At 35.9% G+C, this 25,439-nt stretch overlaps 1 protein-coding gene across 7 annotated transcripts in view; it reads right to left on the reverse strand.

Annotated features, from left to right (window-relative positions):
• PTPRD (protein tyrosine phosphatase receptor type D) overlaps positions 1–25,439 on the reverse strand; it is a 1,574,709-nt gene that overhangs the window by 168,242 nt on the left and 1,381,028 nt on the right. For all 7 annotated transcript variants that reach the window (XM_082842820.1, XM_082842821.1, XM_082842823.1 and 4 more), the window contains 5 exons: positions 22,650–23,231; positions 12,455–12,588; positions 9,517–9,661; positions 5,787–6,092; positions 4,666–4,859 (listed from right to left, as the gene is read on the reverse strand). In XM_082842820.1, the coding sequence (XP_082698946.1) occupies positions 4,666–4,859; positions 5,787–6,092; positions 9,517–9,661; positions 12,455–12,588; positions 22,650–23,231 (1,361 nt within the window). The remainder of the gene's footprint in view (positions 1–4,665; positions 4,860–5,786; positions 6,093–9,516; positions 9,662–12,454; positions 12,589–22,649; positions 23,232–25,439) is intronic.

Below are 25,439 nucleotides of genomic sequence, written 5' to 3' on the forward strand. Positions count from 1 at the left end.
GTGACTGATATCAGGGCCACAGCTCCTCACTCTGTTTTTATTCTCCTAGCCCATCTGCCCCTTCTTGACTTCTTCCTGGCCCTGCTTGTGAAAAGCTGGCATTCCCAGATGTTCTGTCACAGTCACTCATCTGCTGCATTTCTCTCTAGTCCTAAAAAAAAAAAAAAAAAAAACTGGATCCATCTCTTAAACTTAAAGAATTTTTTTTGCCTATATATCTCCTAAATTCATCTCTAGCCCTGACTTTCCCCCAGGGCTCCAAGGGCATGTATTGGGTTGGCCAAAATGTCTGTTCAGGTTTTTCCGTTAAGATTTTACCAAAATGTTTACCCGAGTGAACATTTTGGCCAGCCCAATACAGTGTGAATATTTGCTGGACGTTTTCCCTTGACTATCAAGTGTTACCTCCACTTCAACTTAACTAAAGCTTAAACGTCATTCCCGGAAGCGGACTCCCCTTCTTACTTCCATATTTTAATGAATGGTGGAGCATCTTCAAAACTTATGAGTCATCTTTGGTCCCTATTTCTTCTTCAAACTCTTAGCTAGTTAGTATGTTTTTGTCCATTCTTCCTTTAAAACATTGATCATAACTGTCCCTTTTTCATTTCTGATGCTCAACTTTTAAAAAATGTTTTATTACTTCACGACTTAGGAAAAGAACTCTGTTTCCCTGTCTACTGTATTTTTTTTCCCCTCTAATCTATCCATTAAATTATTGATTTTTAAGCTTCAGGTAATGACCCATTTAGTAGGTCATGAAATCAATTTAGCCATTCAAGACCAGTGTTTTTTAAACAAATGAAATATACTTGACTATTAAATTTTGCATATATTTAAAGGTAAGGTATTGTTTTGTAAAACCTTTATTTTAAACATATGCATGAATTGGTCACGGCATATAATGCGTTTCTTACTATGCGTCATCGTCAAAGAAGTTTATAAAACACTGCTACACTGTCAATTTCATGAGGAGTGATAGCTTGACCATCATATTTACCAAGGATCCCTACAAGAGCCCTGTGTTTCGGCAAAAAAAAAAAATTTACTAAACAAAAGAATACCTCCCACCGGCCATTATCTTTTTCTCCTTTTAATAATTTTTTATATCTCTCCAGGACTGAAGAGTTAAAGACCAGCTCTTTAGCTTGACACTTTAGGTTTTTCTAACATTATATTAAAATTTAATCTCTTAGTAGTATTTAGTTAACTTACTAACTTGAATCCTTCAGTCCTGTCAAATTGCCAAGCTCACTGTCACCTATCATCACACTCTTGACTGACTGCTTCTGCTGTGCTGACCTTTAAAAGTACATTCCTACCTCCAACTCACCAACATACACAGACAGACACTTTTACTTCTTCAATCCCTACTCATCAGTTAAGTTCTCAAATAAGTTTCAGGACTTCTACCATCCTGGTCCACTGTCTCTGAACTCACAGCTCTTACTGATATTGCCATTCAAATATTAATTAATGATACATTGCTTGAGGTCATCGCTTTTGTTGTATTTTATGCAACTTTTCTTGGACTTTATAACCTTCCTAGGCACCTGGACTGTAAGCACTTAGAAGGCAGGTGTCACGTCTTGTGTCCTCCACAGTACCTTACACATAGTAAACTCTCAATAAAAAACACAGTCCATTCACTAAAATATTAAAAAAAGAAAATTCTTCACTAAGTAAGACACTTTCTGCCTCTTGGCATGACTCATGCAATTTCACTCAAATTTGTATGGGTACAACAGAGAATTGCCATTTCTAGATAGAGTTAATTAGTGCCATATCTAGGTCATGTTATGCACTGAATATGTAACTCTGGAGCAGGATTTATGAGCAGCCCAGAACAAACTTATTTAACATCTCTCGTCTGTGATACCTCCACTTAAAGCATGCCTCCTCTAACTGTGTCACAAGGCAGAGTTAGTAGCAGCCACCAAAACAACACAAACTAATGATATTTCTTATGCAATCAATAGCATCACAGCAATTTCACAAAACAAAAACCAAAATGAAAAGTATACCACATAGTGGAAGTACTTTAAAAAATAATTTGTTAGTTCATGCATCCAAGCAAATTGTGATGACGCAGTACAAATAAATGAAAGATGGGTATAAGAAACAACAGCCATTTATAATCTGTTTTGAAAAAGCAGCCAAAAATTACTCACATGTTCAGTAGTATCATCAAATTCCCACTGATTGAGATTAAGAAGGTTGGGGAGGAGGGAAACAAAATAAAAAGAAATGAAGAGACATTTATAGCCTGATAAAGGCAATGGTGCCCTCCTTAGATTAAAAAAATAGAAGAAATAAGCAAATGAAGAGGTGTATACAATATAATTCCAAAGAGTATATGTGTGTTACGCTGCCACCTTCATTCCTAATTGAGAAGTTAAAAGTAAATACGTTCTATGTTGTTATCATTAAAACTGGCTAATTTTTTTTAATGCATGGTTCATTGGAATGAATCAATAAGGCATAGCAAAAAGCTGATGCACACTACATTGGGACATTTATTCTGATTTCTATCTAGGTTACACAATTCAAGTCACTATTTAGGTTAACAGCTTTCATTAATATTGAAAATGTACAGTCTCAGTGAAGTCCTGTAAGATGTAAAAAAAAATTCAATGAATAGTTAAAGAGAACATGAAATGAGCAAAACCAAACAAACCAAAAAGCAAAACAACACCACAAAGAAAGTCAGCAAAATAATAAAGAAAAGCCAAAGTAGAAGAGGAGAAAAAAAAAGATCGAGTTGATATTTAAGCCATTTTGTATCATATAATTTCACTAACTACGATATTCCCAATGACAACAGCAACAGAACTACAGTTCTATAATGTAAGATTATCTATGAACTGAAGAAGGACATCAAAGCATGACGGTCGTATCATTTTATTTCTCATAATTGCAGATGCACCAAATAAAACGTAAGCGGTTAGGGCCTTATTAATTTTATACTATAAGAACTTTCTATTTTATGGGCAGTGCAAAATAAATATTTACAAAAAAGCAAGTCAGTGGTCCTTTTCCAGAGTCTTAAGGGACACTATGAATTTCCAACTAAATTTATAGAAATGGCCTTTAAACCAAAACCATACAACTGGATTTGAGGAAGATAAATTAGTCACTAAGACAGACCCCTTTAGTTAGAATGTTTCGAAACTGAAGCAAACATAAGTACCTTTGTGAGTTGATTATATTAAGACTTTGGAGTAAAGACATTGGGGTAAAAACACAGGGCCCTTTACAGCCCTATTATCTTCACAGAGAAAAGAAGGCAAAATCTGGCAATCTGGCACAGCAGTTTTCAACTTTGTTCATAATCTTCCCCACTTTCATACAAAGGAAGGAATTTTCAATTGAAATAGCTTCAATTTTTCACTAATCCCATCCATTTCCATGCCCGGCTACCAATTTGCTGGATAAGCAAAGCACTCCCCTATTCCTAATACATCATCGCTATTGGAACAAGCATAGGTAAGCTAGTCCATGGGTTATGTATGATCTCCAGTAGGGCAGTTCTTAACTGAAATCTTCCTCTCCCTTTCAGAAAAATATGTATAGGTAGATTTATTATGGTGCTGTCTTTGAATCACTTCTAATTTATTTTTAAAAACTGAAAAAAAAATAATGTCTGTTTTAAACAACATATTACAAAACCAAATCGTGACTACATGGTTGTAAATCACTGCCTTAGTGTTGGCAGAATTTCTCACATTCTCAACTACTCTTAATAGATTTCTTAATTTGGCTCAGCATAGGGGATCTCATCAATACCCTGAGAAACTCTAATTTTTATCACTGTCATTATCTTCATTTTCTGGGAAATGAAACAATTATTTTCATTAGATATGTAATTTGGCACAGAAGTACTAAATAAAATACTATCTGGATACCTTTCCCTGAATAAGAATGTCTATTCTTCAGTGGCAGAAATCACACATTTAGAAATTAGATCAGCTTAGTTCCAAATACTTTTAACACAGCAGAAAGTAGATTTATCAGCAAAATTGCTGTTTGAAATTCTTCCCTTTGATTTAATTAAGTCAACCATTTTTTTGAAGTCAGAAAGGCAAACTCAGATATAGCTGTAGAGCCGTACATCTGTATTTTAAGAAAACAGTTACATGTTTTTAATCAGATGTGTCATTTCAATTCACTTCCTCACTTGAAGTCAACTCTGATTGAGAAGGTAAATATGGATCATGTGTTTTGACAGCTAAAATTTTGTGAACTTATCTACGAAACAGACTACAGACATCGAGAACACACTTGTAGTTGCCAAGGGGGAGGCGCAGTGGGGGAAGGATAGAGTGGGAGTTTGGGATTAGCAGATGCAAACCATTATACAGAGGATGGATAAACAACAAGGTCCTACTGTATAGCACAGCGAACTATATTCAATATCCTGTCATAAACCATAATTGAAAAGAATATAAAAAGTGGATGTATATATATGTATTACTGAATGACTTCACTGTACAGTAGAACTTAACACAACACTGTAAATCAACCGTAATTCAGTTTTTTAAAAAAGCTAGAATTTTGTATAGGAATTTTAACATGCCAAAAAAATTAAAATGGGGTCCATTTTAAGGTACACACTAAAATAAACGTATCCTATAAAAATATACATATGCAATTTCAGAGGCTTACCTGTGCATCAGCCAGCATGACATCCTTCAGCATGGGCTGGCCCTTGGGTTCACCATTTTCCATCCTCACATAATGCACCTGGTATCCTCTTATCTGGCCATGCTGTTTATTGGGCACAGGTGAGCGCCATGAGACTTTAACAGATGTTGAGTTGACAGCCTCTACCTCGACTTTGCGAGGAGGACCACTAGGAACTGGAACAACATCATTGGATAAAAGAAAATTATAGGCACTTGTCCCACCCAGTCAGAGCATTTTCTTTACTTAGGTTCAAAAAAAAAAAAGAAAAAAAGAAAAAAAAAAAAGGCAGACCCACTATGTTTCCTTTGTGGAATACAAACATTTTCAACCAAGGAAAATGCTCAACCAATCTGCTCTACCTTTTAAGAAAAGATCAAAAAACATGACCGATGCCAAAAAAAAAAAAAAAAAAAAAAATGGAAGAAAAAAAGAGTATCAGAGAAATAGAAAAACATGTAAAAAATGTACAAAAGCCAAGGAAGATGCTTTGAGGTTCAAAGCATTAAAGCACAAAGAAGTATAGCATTGAAATAATAACAAAAACTGGTTGTTGATTGTTGTGTGTGTGTGCGTGTGTGTGTTTTCAAGGTTTCTTTTTAGCCGAATAAAAAAGATTCTTGATTATATGGATTTTCTTCTTTTTTTTTCTCATATCAAAGGTATTCCATACAACAGATGCCAAAAACTGAATGTCGAGCATCAGTGTCTCTGAAATGTGCAAGACAAAAAGGCAACAAGAAGATAAGAAGGCACTTTTGAAAAGTTAACTTCAAAATGTAAAAGAAGTGACTACAAAAACCAAGAAATATGCAGAAGACTTTAGATGGAGGTACAGAGAAGGGCCTGGATTGCAAGGTCATAGGAGCAAACTGTTCTTTTTAAAGGAAGCAAATTACAGTGTTGAGATTTAAAAAGTTAAAAAAAAAAAAAAAATGCCCAGGCTGTAGCAAAGATAGGTCTCCGGCAAAAACCACTGAAGTTACAGCGTTGCTGGGTAAAAAAGATGAGCAGAGAAAAATGCATTACTGTTAGCCTATCAAAAGACAGCAGACCAAGACTGTGGCAGAAGGGTGCAAACTGACGTAGCAGAGGCAACGTACCATCTTCATCGGTTCGAATCAACACGGACAAGCTCTCAGGGCCAGGGCCGACATCTGTGTGGGCTGTCACAGTGATCCGGTACTCAGTCCATTTTTCCAGCTGTTCCAAAAGGTATTTGGTAGTGTCCGAAGGAATTCCCAAAATCTCATGAGGTTTGTCATCTTCTCCATCCACTGCGGTATACTTGATGGAGTATTCAGTAATAATGCCATTCTGTTTTTCCACTGGTGGAGGTTGCCAACTTACCAAAATACTAGTGGAACTTGGGCTGGTGCAACTAATGTCTTGAGGAGGAGCTGACGGCTCTTATTTTGGTAGTGAGTTAAAGGAGGGTTTGAGTGAAAGGACAGGAGTGGTTGGAAAAAAAAAAATGATAAAACAAAAGAAAAGGCAAAAATAAATAAATGAACAATAGGGCAACAAAACAAAAATAAGGCTTTGAAACTTAAAGTAAATTTTTAAAGATAAATTTATGTACCTTGGCTTAGTAATATGAATAAACCAAAAAATGAATAAATGACCAAAAATAATTGTTAAATAATGGGTGGGGGGAATATGTGAAAATGAAACCTTAAGATAACAGAGCCTCAAATAAAATTACCTACCTGCAATTTAAATTCTTCTTCTAAAACAATCCCTCAGTATTCCCCAGCCCTATTATACAGACTATCGAGCTTCACAAAAGCTGCAAACAGTACAAGATTTATTACATGAGAGTCTGATGATGTTTAAGAGATGCCATTTCAAGCTTTCACTACTGCATTCTAAAATGAGGGCAATTCCTACATAGTATTCATTTGTGAAAAGGTTCTTAAGAGTGAAAAGTGGCAATAACTGTTGGATGCCCTTCCACCAATTCCAATTTTTTAAAAAGGGAGATAAATAAAAGCCCAACAAACACAAAAGGGTTCCCTCTGACTATGTGAAAAACGGAGTCTTCTGACCAGTTTTAACGACAAGTGTTAACCTAACATTGATCATAGCCCATATACAGTGAACATGCAGAACAATAAAGGATGAAAATGAATAGTCCAGGATTTACCTACCCGAGGGTAATGTCAGGCTGGTTGATTCTGACTGTAACTTGTACTTACCCTATGTCAGCTTCCAGCTTTTTTAAAATTATAACTCTTCTTGAGACACCATTGCTAGTGAAGAATTAGATCCCACCAGCAAATTTTGGTAAAATCAATAAAAATCATCTATCCCTTACAAAATGTCAATAACACAACCATTAAAAAGAACTGTTTAAAAAAAATCCTGAGAACCATCTGGAAAAGATATGACTTATCTTTCATTTTGTACACAGCTCCTTTCATTTTGTACATAATTATTCATATAAAGTAGGATTTACATAAGAGTTAAAAGATATACTTTCTTCCTGCCCATTCTAAAATAAACTAGTCACCTTCTGAGCAATTATTTTCCATCAAATAAATCAAACATATCATTATTTGAAAAAAAAGCAATAAAGAGCAATGTGACTGTTATCATAAATTATTTTTAAAGTTAATAATATATATTCCTAAAGAAGAACAAAGAATTGGGATGATATATGTTTGCATATATATATATTTTTGATATAAGGCAATATATATGGTAGAATGAGTAAATCATTTCTAATTTTTTGTATTTGAACATGTAGTTTGGGTATTTCTTTACACTTTGTGAGCCTTAATATTATGTAGTGTCAGGTGTATCTGATTATTTAGACGATCATCAGTCTTTCTTTCTTTTTTTTTTTTTTGTGGTACGCGGGCCTCTCACTGTTATGGCCTCTCCCGTTGCGGAGCACAGGCTCCGGACGCGCAGGCTCAGCGGCCATGGCTCACGGGCCTAGCCGCTCCGCGGCATGTGGGATCTTCCCGGACCAGGGCACGAACCCGTGTCCCCTGCATCGGCAGGCGGACTCTCAACCACTGCGCCACCAGGGAAGCCCCATCAGTCTTTCTTAATTTACATGTCTTGTGTTCTTCATTACAGGCAATCAAAATGAAAAGATCCTTGTACAGACAAAAAGGAAATCCTCGTAAAACAGCCTTATATATTTGGTATAAGGTTTGCAAAATCCCAAGAACATCATTTTTATTGATTCTGACCAAAGATTCTTATATTTCAAATTATGAAACTATTTTATATGCATTAGCATTCATAATAAATTGAGTTGTTCATGTAACAGCAAAGACTCATTTGTAACGCTTTTTGAAAAACTGATTTGGTGGTCACTACATTCCTACCTTCAGACCTCCTATTCTGTGAAAGTATCTGTAGCACCACTTGAAACCTTAATAAAATAAAGAGTGGATAAGCCTTTGATGTGTCTATAAAAAGTTCATTCTGTCTCTTTGTATGTAAGTATGTATGTATAAATATATATGTGTGCGTATGCAAAACAGTCAAGTTTGTAAACCATGCAAAATATAATATTAAAGCGTGTCACATTTCTTTTAATTGTCTGATTTTAAGAATTACCTTCTGCAATATTACTTATTAGCCTGCCTGGAATTCAAAGCAGACATACAATACTGCATTGATTTACATGCTTCAGTTTTAAAAAAGGAAATTTTATGGGAATAAGCTATCATCAGTAAGGGACTAAGCAACAGAATCCTAAGGCTTTTCATATGAATAATCATGTGTTGAGGAAAAATATGAATTTTATCATCAAAAACCCTGAAAGATTTCAAGTATCTATAGAAAATGAAATGATGGAAGACTTGCTTATATGAAAGGAAATTCATCTTCTAAAAAAATGTAAATTTCATGTTTGCTGATAAATCTAAAAATCAGGTCAATAGAGCATTCTCTTTATAAAATTTAATGTATTCATTTTATACATATCTATGTCACTAGATTAAATGACATAAAAATTTTTTAAATCACATATAAAATGTAAAATATTTTAAAAATCTAAGGAAATAAGTCCATAAAACTGGTCAATTTAAGGTAAATGGTTAATAGACTAATTATAGAAACTTATTAATAAAGAGCAAACAATAGTAGTATAAGCCACCAAACTTTCCATCAAAAACAACCTGCCATATAATACTTTATGCAAAACAATCGTCCCTAGACACAATGAACTCCATTGTGATAAACACAACTATGCTTTAGAGTAACAGTCCCCAAAAGAATTTGAACCTGAGGAAACAAAATACAATTTAGGATTGCAAATATACTTGTGATTATTCCATTGTTCCTAAATTTGTACAAATACAGATTTTCTGTGAATGTTCCAAATTTCCACATGAACTACTTGCAAAGTTAACAACAAACTAGGGAAAAAATACGTGACATGAAGACTTGGTCATCAGCAAAGTTAAAACCTGTGTGCTTAGAAAAGATAAAAGTTTGGTCTTTTGCTGTCTCTTTAGTTTGCTAAGCCCTCCTCTGATTATTTTGCAGCTTTCTCAATCTGAATTTTGCTTTACAGGTTTATAATTCATTAAATGGGGCCTGATCCAACGCCTTTACCCATTTTTCTCAAGTAGGTTTCCTAACTTCCCTGAATGTCTTTCAATTTTGGAAGTGGGAGAATGGGATCTGTCATTTGGATCCAGTCTGAAAACCAAGGTCATGGCGCTCTACTCCCCCAAATTGGACACTTGCTAGTATAGAGACTACCAACTATTAAATATTAATTAGCAGGTTTGTTGTTGGTGGGGATAAGAGCTGGCAACGCCACCTAGTGAAGAAAAGGGCAGAAAGTAAGCAAAGAGAGACACCTACTTGACTGCATGGTTCTTGCTGATATTTCAGCTGTGGAAGCACCCAGGCCTTGGGGAGAGCGTGCAGCCAGACGGAAGTAGTACAAGCTGTTTGGTCTCAGCCCTTGCAGTCTATAAGATGTCCCTGGCTCAATGGTAATCCGTTGCTGTGGATAAGTAACAAGGGACCTTGGTCATCTTCGTTAAGATTTGTGCATATATATATATATATATATATATTTTTTTTTTTTTTTTTTTTTGCCATATGCGGACCTCCCACTGCCGCGGCCTCTCCCGTTGCAGGAGCACAGCCTCCGGACGCGCAGGCCCAGCGGCCATGGCTCACGGGCCCAGCCGCTCCGTGGCATGTGGGATCCTTCCGGACCGGGGCACGAACCTGCGTCCCCTGCACTGGCAGGTGGACTCTCAATCACTGCGCCACCAGGGAAGCCCAGTGCATATATTTTTAGCACACTGCCCAGAACATCAGATTTCTGTAATCAGGGTTATAATGTCATCAAAATATCACAAACATAATCAACAGTGAGTATCAAGGACTCTACTAGGGGAAGTACGTAATGAAGATACCAGTTTAAAAGGCAAGTTTCTACAACAAATAAGACAACTGTTAAAAAGGAAGTCAGGGATCTATCTAACGATGACAGTTTTCCAAATGCATCAGATAAGAGGGAGTGAGAGGCCCACCACCCATGAATGCATTGCCCACAATGGAAACTGACCCCCGCCCCTGACAATGGCTTATGCCTAACATTCCATTTGAAGAGATGTCTAGCTCATCTCCCGTGACCATCTGCAACGTAAATAGGGGCAAAGAAAATATGGCCGGAAGTAACAATGGAAACCGGCATACAGTTCACGTGAGGTTGTTATGAAAGAGATCTGGAATTGCCAAGGCCTGAGGGAATAAAAATCGGATGTCAGTTACTGAAGAAAGATGGATAATGTATATGAAACTATACTGTTACCCTAGGTTGATTTCAAATTGATTTTAACACTTCCTTTCTTTGTGAATATGGAACCTACAGCTAGAAAAAAGAAATCACCAACTCTTCTATAACTGTTAACATCATAAAGGGCTTTTGAAATAAGGTTTTTTTACTTGAATATGGTAACTTATTTTTATGCTTGAAATCTGCCTTTGCATTTTAGCAAAGATATAGCTATCTATGGGTAGTCAATCTCAGATTGAACATGAGCCTGTAGTAAACCTTAAAATGCATGCCATTATGTAGTCTAGTAATGGCATCAAAAATCTTATAAGGCTTTTTATCGAATAGCATTTGCTGTTCACACAAACAGAAGTCAGTCAAGGGCAATTCAGATATAAAACTAGAGAAAACACCCCTAGGGTGTTCTGGCTTGCAAATACAAACTTTTCAGAAATTTTAGATTTACCAAATAACAAGAAAAAAAGGAATTTCCTAAATAAACAATTGTAAAGCAGAGTAGGTATGCCAATAGTCAAGTATCCATAGTGTTTCCAAAGGACTGGCACTCTCTTTAACTGTTTTTATTTGTTTTTTAGTTGGGTAATGGTAAGTATTTAGAATAATTTAATGCTAATTTATGTCTTATCACAAACACCAACAGCTGTAACACGAGTACTTTACGTTATATATCAGCACTTCAGTTCTAGAACTTTTTGAGTGATTAATTTGTATCAGCTTTGTTAGCTAAATCTAAAAGCATTGCTTTTAGAACCTGGTCTTTGGAGATTCTGCTCACTTCAAAGAGATGTAATAAAATAGAAGTTTACAGTAGCATATTAATGTATTATAGCGTTCAAAATGATGAGCCACAAGTTAATTGGTAACAGTTCATTTAGTATGTGAGTGTTTAAGAAAGGTATTCTTTTTTTAGAACTTAGGGGCTGTTTTGCTTTGTGAAGATATTTTTAAGATAAAGGATGCTAAGAGGTACAACAAAATGGCTTGGTGGATTGAGTTTTCACATAGAGTTTTACCAACTTTTTGTCCTAATGTTCCCCTTAATGGGTTTTACGATAACAAAAGAAACATATTTATTACTATCCCTTTCTGAAAATATTAGATGTATCTTAATACTGATTTATATAATCTATTCAAAGTATACCCAAGGGCCGGTATATCCTAATGGTTAAGAACATAGATTCTGGAAATTGTCTAGATTCAAATTCCAGCTCTACCATTCAGTAGTATGAGGCTCTGGGCAAATTATTTAATCATTTAATTTTTTCCGTGTCTCCATTTTGTTATAATATGTGAAATAGATTAATAATAGAGGCTGACTCAAAGCACTACTGTAAGGATTGACAATATGTGTGAAACCATTATTATAGTGCCTGTTAATGTATGTGTTAGTTATTTTGATTTTTATTTCTCTTTTCAGTAACTATTAACAATTTCTAGCCTTCCACAGTCTGTTATTTTATTTGTGTAACATAAACTATATATATATATATATATATATATATGTATGTATTTCCACATTCATATCAAACAATCATTGGCATACAAACAAACATTTGCTATGGGGCATCTTTCTCTGAAACCAGTTTAGACAAATTCATCTACCCAAACAAAGCCTTGGAGCTCACTTAGTCATGTGTTAACAGTGACTTAAGCATTTTAATGCAGAAAACAAAGAAAGGAAATCCCCAAATCTCAAGGAGTATATTCTTTTACAAGCAGATACTTCCATAAGTAACTTAGAAACCAGAATTAAAAAAAGAAATTTCCAATACAGACAATAGCTGTTTTTTGTTTCTTTTGTCCTAACCCCAGCAAGTCTCCAAATACTCTTTCTGTCTTTTTGGTCAAGCTTCTCTTTTGATGAATAAATCTTTTCCACCAAGGTCCTCTGTAGATATCTGACCTTTTAACAGAACTTGGGCAATTACACAAAATGAGAGCAGTGCTTGTGTGTAGAGAATGACGACAAGGCGAAAAGCACAGTCCTACCTCTTTTCCATGCTCCCCATCTTTGTAGACTAGTTCATAGCTGGCGATGGTGTCTGAACGTGGGGGCGTCCAAGAGAGCAAAATACTTGTTTCCGATTCAGGTTCTGCCTTGAAGTTTAGTGGCTGCCCTGGCACTAAAATCAGGGAGGCAAAGGAGTGAGCTCACCATCACCAGAAATATTCAGAAGTTCTTTCATTAACTGTTTAAACTTTTCACTCAGTGTCTGCACGTATTAGCTAAATGGAGAGCTAGGTGCCTTACATTGTCCAAGTTAGCCTGTCAATATAAAGCCCAGTTTTCCTCCTTTAAGGGACAAGAACAATGTTATAAATACTGTGCTTGTCCCTGAGTGGTTTAATATATATGCAAGATGTGAAATTAGCAAATGTAAAATATATCAGTCTCTGAATTCAATTTTAAGAATAATATTTACTTTATAATATCATTGTAAGTAATAAATGTGATGATTTATGTAAAGCACTTGGGATAAATATTGCCTAAATCACACCAATTGTTAAACACATAAAAGCTATTGTTCCTTTACAACTGAGTGGGAACTTATTCTCTAATGCTACAGTTTACTTTTAAAATTATTTCCAATTAGGTTTATAAAATCCCACCTCTACTCCATTAACAAAACCTACAGGCAAGCAGAATCATTAGTATTTTTTTCTTACCAACCCACGTTTTAAAAAGATGTAAAAAAAAAAAAGAGAGAGAGAATTTAAAAAACTAACAATTCTTTCTAATCTCTAATGACTTTAATATGAGTTAATACACTAGACACAATATAAATTTAATATTGTCCCTAGTGAGATGGAGCTAAATTACTACACAAGTTGAAAAGTGTATAGAATACACTTATTATCACAAATATAGGAACGTAACAGAGGTCATCTATAATTCTCGTATTAGTCATGTAATCCATGCAATAGACAATTTGGAAAAGCCATATATCATATGTAATCAAGAATGGGACATCAATCCAGTTGAAAGCATCTTACCCAAATGTTGAATTAGAATAAATTTTACTAACCCCAACCTCCTAGTTAGCAACTAATCCCACGAGGTCCTCTATCCATTATACACAAGGCTAATGCACTTCAGGGCATCAGTAGCACAGCTACTCTTACTTACATTGTTCTCAGCCAATGTCTACTCTAATTGGTTGGTGCCCATGCCTTAGCGGCCATTAAATATTTTGATCATTACCCCGGATATTGAGGCATGTTTCAAAGTGCCATAGCTGAACATATGACCATATTCCCACAAGTTCACACGAGAATTCTGTGTATATTTGTAAAAAACAAGAATAATACTTCACTCCAGAGGGGAAAAGAACATCTAAAGTATTTTTGGCAAATAAGCATGAACATTCAAAAACATATACAAATAATATAACTTGTAGCTGATGTATGACATCAATTTCTTTTTTTTTTTTTCTTTCTTTCTTTATTTATTTTTTTTTCGGTACGCGGGCCTCTCACTGTTGTGGCCTCTCCCACTGCAGAGCACAGGCTCCGGACGCGCAGGCTCAGCAGCCGTGGCTCACGGGCCCAGCAGCTCCGCGGCATGTGGGATCTTCCTGGACCAGGGCACGAACCCGTGTCCCCTGCATCGGCAGGCGGACTCTCAACCACTGCGCCACCCGGGAAGCCCGACATCAATTTCTTAAACAATACCTAAAGCATCATTTTCACCATAAAGAAGGTCTTTGGAGATATAAAATGCATTACTTTCTTTTCTTTCTATAGTCATCTCTCTGTAGCATGATGAAAAAAATGCCTTTTGTTTAAAAAAAGATTAAAATCTAAAGGGGTCTACAATGGTTTCTGGAATCAATCCCTAATCATCATTTCATTACTCTGGTCTGTTAACCTGTGACTCTGTGTGTGTGTGTGTGTGTGTGTGTGTGTGTGTGTGTGTGTGTGTACACGTGCACACACTCATGTTTGGACTGATGCTTAAGGCCACCAATAATCAGTGCTTCACATTTCTAATTTCATTCATTTTCCTTTCTCTCCTTCCGTATCACAGACCTCGAGATACTCATTAATTTGATGCCTCCAGGAATGTACTTTCTGAACTGAGTATCTATTTTTTTTTTTAAGTACCTGCCCAGTGGGTGACCTAACACAATCATTCAGACTGAGAGGTGAGAGGTAGAGACAAAAGAAGATAAAAGATCAAGAGCAAGAGAAGGTAGAACAGAGGGAAATAAGAAAAACAATCAGGCAAATAACAAAACAAATAGAAAATGCATTACTTCTAAAAAGAAAATACCAATAGCACAGGTAGGAGCAGCGATGGAAGCCAAGAATGATCAGACAGATGGGGAAATTATGATTGGATTCTAATATTCAGATCATGAAAGGTTTTCTCAGCCTAAAAATACACACACCTATGCATATGTATGCAGTCACTGCTTTTTCTCTAGTTTTATTCCCTTTTTCTTTCCCCAACTTCCACACATCTGGGAAAGAAGAACACCTTGTTATAACTTCTGACTTAAACCAAACCAAATAAAGTGCTGTCAAGAATTAAAAACATGGAGAGTGTTGAAGGGCTGCTCTCAGGATAATAATTGCTTGTTACGTATTTCCTTCCTGCTAAGGCTAATAATAAATTGAGTGACAGTGATTGAAAACATTGTGGGAATCCAATTAACTTTTTCTTACTTAAAACTGTTTACTTTTTTGCTTTTAATTTGTCTCAAACAAATTCCTGGTAGGTCTCAATGTTTCATCCTTGTTTAGTGCCACACACTTCCTTTAATTCTCTAATTCTGTTTGGTTCTATTCAAAGCCCTCTCCTTCTAAATAATGAAATAGCTACATCAAAGCCTCAGAGGGTGTACTGTCCATTTTAGTTTGGGACAAAGTAAGTAGGAAGTGGCCACACGACTGGATGGTGAGTCTCTTCGAATAATACAAACAGGGTTCTCCTCCTCTGCTTTCAACATCTTCTTTTGAAGTGGTCTGGAGGGGAATTTAATAGATTTTAAACTTGTGGTCAAACACCAATGCCTAGAGGTGCCGGGCAGATGACTTAGATGAGTGCACAGGCCATGCAGGCCCAGGGTCAACGGGGGAGTGCCTGGGCCACCAGGAGTCAGTGATGCTCAGAGCCAGGACACGGCTGCCTTGTGGAATGTGGGTCCAGTCTTGCCCAAGGTTCTGATTTTTCAGCAGAAGTTGATAATGAATCTTCTAGGTAAAATCTTTTAACTTTTTACAATCAGAAATAAACTGAATTAGTTGAAGTTAACTGAAAAACACTGTATTAGGCAAAATGTGTCTACAGGCAAAACCCAGCATAAGGACCAGGGCTTTAAAAGATCTTTTTATTATATCAGACTCGATGCCCATACGTGTCTTAGGGGTGACGCTACTCAGACTTTCTCGGGAATTGTGGATTCACCTAAAGATGTTGCTTCCTCAGGATCATCTAGTCATTACTGAAACAACCACAATGAAGCTGAGGCTTCAAAGGAAAAGAAAAAAAGCTGTGAAATTAACGTATTTATTTATACATTCCCCAAACATAATAGTCCTAATGATCATAATATATGTTTACTAGAAAACACGTTAGTGGACTCCAAACTGTCATATTTATTTTGTCTGTGCCACTTGGAGACACAGGGAATACTTCATTATCTGTCAGTTAGATTTTTATACCAAATACTGTGGCTACAAAGGTTCTATTAACATTTATATTTGTTTTCTCACATCCCTTCTCCCTCCTTCCCTCCCTCCCTTACTGTCTTCCTCTCACTCTCCCCATCTCTATAGATAGATAGATAGATAGGTATAGATATTTGTATGTATATATATTTAATGCTCTCACAGTCTTGACACCTCAAACTTACTGACATTCTTTTATCTTCACTTACTTCATGTTTTTCTCTATGTATTTTATTTAAGAGCTTTTCTGTGCTGTAGCATTTTCCTCATCAATTAACCAAAGATACATTTTAAGGAAAAATCTGAGATTCTGGAAAACACACGGGAGAATAAAAAGAACCCATCCTGAAACCTTAGTGCAATCATCTACATTAAAAAAAGACGTGTTAATGTTGACCATAAACCAATAGAATTTAGATGTGGAAAGAGGAAAGAAAAGTAGGAACACAAATTTTTCTTTAAAATTATATTGAAGACATCCTTATATTTGGTAAAGTGGTGTTGTTATACCCTTCTTCTTGATTACTTATTTAATGTCCACAAGGAAATACAAATATGAGCTGTCAATTCCCTAAAATAAGATTATAACCCCATTGAGAAATGGGAAACATTAGAGCAGTAATACTAATATACTCCGTATATCTGAAGGCAACTCACAGAGAATGGAGAATGAGTAAGAAGTGAGAAGAAAATCTGCATGTCATCTGAACTCTGATGATATTGGAAGAGATCAATATTTGACTAAATTTTAGGGAATATCTCTGAAGAGAAAGGGGTTAGCACATATAAAATGGCTAAAAAACAATTTCACCTCACCATAATATAAATATGAAACGTTACCAAAAAGACTAAAAAACACATTATTACTAAAATGTCTAGTGCTCTAATAAGGTACATATTTTAAAATGTATCTAGCATATTGACAAATGATAATAACAACAATAAAAGCAACAGCCAGGATTATAGTGGCAGTAAAACAAAACAAAACAAAATTCAAACAAGGAGTCTGATTTGTAAGTGCTGCAGATATATCATTGACAAAATAAGTACTTAATACACAAGCACCTGCACAAATCTTACTCTCAACTGTCATTAAACATCAATAAGAAAAAGTGAAAATTTTATTACAGTTGTATTTACAACCAGCACGCCTTTACTCATTGCTAAAACTATTTAGAGAAAGAATTCAAATGGGGCTCATAATTTTTGCTATTGGAAATCAGTCTTTTCTAGTTTGCTTATATAGGTCTGTTGATATATAGTAATGAAATGGTTTATAAAGTACTGGAAACCTAAAGCACAATGTCTCTAAAATGTCATAGTTTTATAACAATTTTGCTTCTTCAAAATGTTTAAAGTTGATGCTACTCATTAATATTTATTTATTAAATGTGTATAAATTATTTTCCTTCCAAAGACCTAAACTATTAAGGTGTGTACATATAAATCAGTACTTTCCCCAAGAATCTATTAAATGCATAGAAGAATTAGAGGTAAGATATGTTTTCTAAAGAAAGTTCAGGAAAAAGACACACATTGGGATTTAACAGCTTTAGAATGCCTCCAATTAGCAGGAACAACAAGCAACATTTATGTTAGTGCATTAGGTTTAAAATGTTAATTTATTACATTTCCTTATCAGAGTTTTATTTGTACTTCTTTTGTAAAATATAGTTACCCTATGTTCTTATTATAATTACGTACAAGAGAAAACTATATGAGACATCCTTCCCGAATGTGTTTTTTCATAGCAGAGACTTTTTTCTAGCACAACATAAATACTTCCCATGTCAATGGCCACATGGTCCATGTATTTCCAAGGTGAATTACTTGCAAGTCACTATAATGCCAGAAATTAAAGCTATGGAAAACTTGGAAGATTAACCAATATTTCTAGAAAATAATCATTTTAACCAAAATCTTTTCATATTTAAAACCATGTAAAGATTACTTAATATTTTCATCTGTACTAATATTCATAATTAAGGGGATATATTACTGACTATAACATAGATATTTTGACTTTCTATATTACCAGAAATATACAAACTTACATCAATCCTCCATTTATATCAATACATGTGACAATAATTTTAGATAAGATCAAAAGTAATAATGTCCCTCTTAAACTCACTTTATTTCTAAATACTGTTTCTGCACAGTCTGATTTTAAACAAAAATAGGAATATTACTGTCAGGGAATTAAAGATAATAAAATGAAATGTATACCTTTTAGATAAAGTAGACAAAAAAGTGTATCTCTGTGTATATGAAATTAAAATATTTGAGAAGTTCATGCATGTTATTGATCAGTAAATTTTTGTAGGTTTGGAAAAGATAAAATTGTAGTGAGAAGAATCATAAACTTAAATCTTATATAACCTAACTAAAAGAATCTTTCATAATGGTTTTATGTCTTTGTCTAGCAGTGATCCTATGAATCAGCTAGTCAGGAGCAGCTCAGAATTAATTATATCAGAACTAACATCATTGTATTTGGCAGGTGTCCACTAACATCAAATGGCCTTTGTTAATTAAGCCTAGAGAACAGATCAAATCATAGTGCCATTTTGGAAGGTTTTCTTAGCCTATTGATCTCGGCAGGCACAAGTCATTATGTCATTATATATCTTCTCAATCAATGGGTATTAAAATTACAACTATTATGGAAGGTTCTAGGAAATATCTTAATGTAAAAAAAGTTAAACAGAGATTGAGAACAGCTATTTTAATGCATCTGTGATCCATTCATCTAGATTTGTTTTTAGGTCCGGAGTCCCTGGATCACATTAACTCAATTGCTCCTGTCATAATGTTACCTTCACTGAGTTATGATTTATGTTACATTATGTCCCCTGGTAATACAGCAAAACAAAATATGATCTATTTAAACATCAGTTCTGTATCTTTTATTAAAAAGTGACTGAAAGCATTACTGTCATTTTATGTTCTGAATATAAGGATTCTCATGATTCTCAAGGATTCTTATGTTTTGGTTGAATTTAGTTTCAGTAACTATTTGGTTTCTTAGATAGCTAAATCCTTCTGTCATAAGAATATAATATTATGAAACGCTACAGATTTGTATGTTTAAATTTGTAGTTAGAAAATTAAGAACCAAACTTGGTGACTGAGTATGATAACGTTCTATAAAAAAGGTATTCCTTCTACTTCTTAAAAAAAAATTTTTAATGTCTAAATGGTTTAATGTACTTCTGCACTGGGATAACCTAATAGCCACCTCAAGTATTTCAGATGTAAATCATATACAATTCTTTTTTTTTTTTTTTGCGGTACGCGGGCCTCTCACTGTTGTGGCCTCTCCCGTTGCGGAGCACAGGCTCGGGACGCGCAGGCTCAGCGGCCATGGCTCACGGGCCCAGCCGCTCCGCGGCATGTGGGATCTTCCCGGACCGGGGCACGAACCCGTGTCCCCTGCATCGGCAGGCGGACTCTCAACCACTGCGCCACCAGGGAAGCCCTCCTTTTTTAAAAAAATAAATTTATTTATTTATTTTTGGCTGCATTGGGCCTTCTTTGCTGCACGAGGTCTTTCTCTAGTTGTGGCGAGTGGGGGCTACTCTTCGTTGCAGTGAGCGGGCTTCTCATTGCGGTGGCTTCTCTTGTTGCGGAGCACGGGCTCTAGGCATTCAGGTTTCAGTAGTTGTGGCACACAGGCTCAGTAGTTGTGGCTCACGGGCTCTAGAGCACAGGCTCAGGAGTTGTGATGCACGGGCTTAGTTGCTCCACAGCATGTGGGATCTTCCTGGACCAGGGCTCGAACCTGCATCCCCTGCATTGGCAGGCAGATTCTTAACCACTGCACCACCAGGGAAGTCCCATATATAATTCTTGAATAGAGGTATGAATACATGACACCCTGTGTTTCCTGCCTCTATTTATTTATTGAGCACCTAGTGGGCACTAAAACCTAGTAGTCACCAAAAAATAAGACATTAGCAAATTATTAATTTAAAAGATAATGGTGCTTAAAGGTATCTAGAGTGTCCACTTAATGACCCAAAGGAAGTTCCTGAATCTTTTTACCTTCATCGATCCTCAATTTACTCACTGGCAAATGAGATAATTCCACATCTACCTAATTGAGCAGTAAGAATTAATACACCTACTAGCAGAGTTTCCAGCACATGGCAATTATTATGACGATGATTATATATTACTGAAGTTATAAAATATTTCTATCCGTTATCTAATCGATAGCTTTGTTACGGGTTGAAGTGTGTCCCACAAAATTTCATATGTTGAATTCCTAACACCAAGAATCTGAGAAAATGACCTTATTTGGAAATAGGATTGTTGCAGATGTAATTAGTCAAGATGATATCATTAGGTTAGACCCTAATCCATTATGACTGGTATCTTATAAAAAAGGGAAATTTGGACGCAAGAGACAAGCGCTTAGGGAGAATGCCATGGGACCATGAAGGCAGAGATCAGGGTGATGCTCCCACAAGCCAAGAACAGCCAAGACCACCAGCAAACCCCCAAGAGCTAGGCGGGAGGCCCCGCATCTCCCTCACAGCTCTCAGAAGGAACCGATCCTGCTGACACTTTGTTCTTGAACTTCTAATCACTAGAACTGCAAGATGATAAATTCCTGTTGTTTAAGCCACCCAGTAAGTGGTATTTTGTATGGCAGCCTTAGAAAAAAACCCACTACCACTAAACTCTATAAGGTGGTTATTATTTTAGATGAGAAAACTGAAGTTCAGAGAGATGAAGTACCTTGTCCAAGGATATGGAGCTAAAAATGGTAGGGATTCAAACCCTGGTTATGTTACTCCAAGATCAGGGATTTTTAAAATATCAAAGCTGAAACATCTGAAAACCTAAAAGTGGAGTATAGGTATACACTCTTCCTATATACTTTCTTATATCCTTTAATGGTTATGGAGCTGCTCAAATAGTATAATAAAAAAATAATCTCTTAACAGTTGACTACTTTCAAGAAAAAGAACAAGATTCACTGATTTCTACATTTTCCGATGAGAAACTTATGGAAAAATTAATCTACAATATTTTTATGCATATTAATATAACAAATAAATACAGAAGAAATAAAATGCCAAATAGGGAAGGTATATGGATGATTTTCACTATAATTATGATAAAACACTCTGTACTTTTTTGATATTAGAAAAAGGGATAAATCCATGAACAAACCAATAAGAACCAAATAACAGTATGAAAAGAAAATGAAGCTAGGCAAGCTGTAAACATGCTCTGAGACTCCTAGTAGCCACGGCAAATAGGTAAACGTCCTCAGCCACAAGATTCACGAAGCCCACAACATAAAAACAAGTCAGCGGTTAAACGTAAGTTTATCTAGTTCTGACACCTGAGAATATTCATTAACTCATTCCCAGAATTACCTATGAGTTATGACTACAGATTATAGATACCACCTCCAATAACACGGTTCTTATGTGGATTCTCAGAACAAACGAATGGCACGCCACCAAAACACTCACAGGTTAATGCAAGTTTAAGAGGTACCAAGACAATAGGGGTCAAATGAATAGCTCTCAGATATTCAAGAATAAATGTAAGAAGACAGCTGCTATGTTTCATTCCCATCCCAGGACAAAACTGATCACTTTGAACCCAAGACCAGAGAAGTCTGACACCCTCTTATGAAAATAAAACTACGGGAAAGGCCAAGTATTTCTTCATAAAATAGTTTGGCATCTGCTCTAATACCCAGGAAAATGGGTGAATAAGGCCCCAAAGTTTGATCTTAGATCTTGGTAACTGTCTTTCTTTATCCCTGAGGCCATACAAAGAAAAAAAGAAAAGAACATGAAGGGAATATTCATTTTTAAGCAAGTTGCTTCCTGGCAAATATAAGCCATTTAAATATCCAAGGTCCCCTGACAAATAGTTTTATTTTTAAATTTATCTTGAACCATCCACTCCTTCACAAATTAAATAAATTTTGGGACTATTCTATCGGAGTTGCTAATACAAAGAAACATAGTTCTTCTATTCTCAAAATGCCGCATGGGGGATGCATTTATCCAACTCCTGCAGAAACTCTTCAAGTCATTTGGGTACAAATTAAAAAGAAAGGATGCTACACATAGGGGTACGAGAGTAAGAGGTACAAACCATTAGGTATAAAATAAGCTACAAGGGTATATTGTACAACAGGGGGAATATAGCCAATATTTTATAATAACTATAAATGGAGCATAACCTTTAAAAATTGTGAATCACTATATTATACACTTGAAACCCATGTAATATTATACAGCAACCATACTTCAATTAAAAAAAAAGTATGCTAAATGCATCCCCCTTCTAAAAGGACTGTATTATTTATAGTCTTTCAGTGTCCATGCCTGCTCCTTTCCATATGCCTAACTCCTTACTTAGAAACTCTAAATCTCAAAAATTAAAACATACTATTTTGTGCTTTGTTTCTGTCCTTGCCGTTTCTTAGTACCAGCTCCTCCCTTCTACCCTACTCCCCATCCAGAACCACACTTACCTCCTGTCTGAGTGATGACTTGTATGTCACTTGAAAGAGGACCATCTCCAATTGAGGTAAAAGCCAGGACTTTGACAGAATACGTTTTCTGGGGCACTAAGTTGCCAATAGTAGTGATTTGGCTGTCAGCTACATTGTGTTTCATCCAGTTGTTAACATGCTGAGTGGGGTCCATTGTATAATAAACTCGGTATCCTTGAATCTGTCCATTTGGCTCTTCGGGTTCCTTCCACTGTACCAAAATGGTGGTTGAACTCAACATCCGTGCCTGGACATCCCTGGGGGCACTGGACGGTGCTTGCTCTGAGGTCTGTGTTAGCACGGGCTCACTGGGAGGCCCCCGCCCAATGTTATTGACAGCAACAACCCTGAATTCATAATCTGAGTAGGGACTTAGTCCAGCGACACTGTAGCGTGTGGTCGCCACCCCATCAATTTCTTTGTAAGGTTCTTCAGAATTTTTAGGTTTATGCTGAATGATGTAGTAAGAGACAGGCTCAGGGTTCCCAGAGTCCCATGTCAGTGTGATGCTTGTAGCTGTGCTCTCAGTCACGACAGGAGTTCCTGGAGGTTTGGGTAAGGCTTACAGGGAGAAAAAAGAAAGACAGTGAATACCCATCACTTTTAAGAAATCACAAGAATCCATAAACTCTGCTATTAGAATGACAGAATTATGTACCTAGTAAAGATTTAATTAGATGAAATCATAGCAAAGGACGGTTTTCTAAGTGGTCAGGAAGTACAGTAAGACATGCTTAGGTGACAAATCTCAGTTTACTAGAAGTGTATTATAGCATTGTATTTTTGGGCTTGGATCCAAATCCACCACTTATTAGCTATGAGATCCTGGATGTGTTGCTTAACTTCTCTTTGCTTTAGTTTTCTCATGTGAAAAATAGGCAAAATTGTATTACTGGAATTGTACTATACAGTTGGGTAACTGTATTTCATGAGTTTATGGTGAAGATTAATGAGCTAATCCAGTAATGCTCTTAATATGTATCTGGCACCCTCAGAAAACAGTAGTTCCAATTATAACAATTATTATAACCACAAGCTTGGCCCATGAGACACTTGCTTCAAAAAAATGATATGACTAAATGCCAATAAACATTGAAAAGAACAAAATTTTAGATATAAAATGAAATGGGATTAAATTGCTGTAAAAGAAGAGTATCCATTTTGTTTTCAAGACGTAAGACATAAGCAACATTACTATATATTTTTTAATAAATAATCTGACCAATAGTTTTAAGGTAATAAAGAATAGTAATTTCAAATCAATCAATTTCAAATTCATGCTTTTACTTAATATTCAAAATATGCTGAAGGAGCTAAATTAAAGTCTATTCACAAATCACTTTTTACAGTATTTCATTTTATTGTCATAATATGTATTCTATATCCAACATCAGTAATAACAGATTACAGCTACATGACAAACATTTGCAATTAAATCTATATTTTAGAAATCTCGTTCATTCTTTTTAGCAGAAAAGCACAACTCAAAATGCTACTAATTAGGGCTTCCCTGGTGGCACAATGGTTGAGAGTCCGCCTGCCGATGCAGGGGACGCGGGTTCGTGCCCCGGTCTGGGAAGATCCCACATGCTGCGGAGAGGCTGGGCCCGTGAGCCATGGCCGCTGAGCCTGCGCGTCCGGAGCCTGTGCTCCGCAACGGGAGAGGCCACAACAGTGAGAGGCCCGCAAAAAACAACAACAACAACAATGCTACCAATTAAGCATACAAATCATCAACACCGGTGGCCTCACCTGGACAGTGATTCAGAAAGGTCGTGATATTAAGGAAGAAAGGAGAGTTTCACAAGCTGAATTTTTAGAGAAAACTCAGAAGGTAACACTCATATAATCAGCTCCTTAGTCCTCCTCTTTTCCTTGTCAACTTAAAGGCAAAAAATACAACACTCCCCACAATGGTAACTTTTCAAGATTAGCAAACTTGTACTTAATTAGTGCTATATCCCCAATACCTAGAACACTGTCTAGTCCTGAGTAGGTTTTTAATAAGCACTGTGAACTGACTACCTGAATAAATGAGTTATTTCTCTCTTTAAGGTGCTTTTTGCTTTGATTCACTTCTTGCTTTCAAGATCTACCCTTATGTTTGTGGTGGAGGGGGTATAGGGAAGGAGCAAGAGTCAGGAAAACAAAAACTGAACAAAACATTAGTTTAGTGTGACTCCTGCGTTTGAATTCTTGAGGGTCTTTAGTAAACCTTCAAATATTTAAAGCTGAAATGGTTAGTATGGGAAAGACGATTCAGTATTTGCAGATTACTCTAAGAACCATGGAATGATAATATTTGGCCAAGGGATTTCGTTGAAAATAATAATAGAAGGACATTTGTTTCAATATTCTGGCCTGGCATTTTTCAAGGAAGTGTATGATCTGAATTTCCCCTAGATGTCTTTCTGTATTCTTAAGGCAAGTAGAAATATTGCTAATTAAAGATGTGTTTACTGATATTTAACAGATACTCTTAGTTTCGCTAAGTCACACTGATTATGCAGTACAGGTTTTGTATCTGTAATGTATGGAGAATACTATGCCTAATACCATAATAATATGCAAAAAAACATTACTATTTTAAATAACTAAATGTTGAAAATGCTGTGTACCTTGTCTTATGTCACATTATTGATTTTATATGGTATACATTAGGTATATGCACTTGGTCAAAAGTATGACACCGATTACAATGTGTCCTGCATTTTTTTAGGATCACACTTCCTAGAAGGGGAAGACAACTTGTTTCATGTTGCAATAGTT

Source organism: Leucopleurus acutus, assembly GCF_964270905.1.
Source record: "Leucopleurus acutus genome assembly, chromosome: 7".
NCBI lineage: Eukaryota > Metazoa > Chordata > Mammalia > Artiodactyla > Delphinidae > Leucopleurus > Leucopleurus acutus.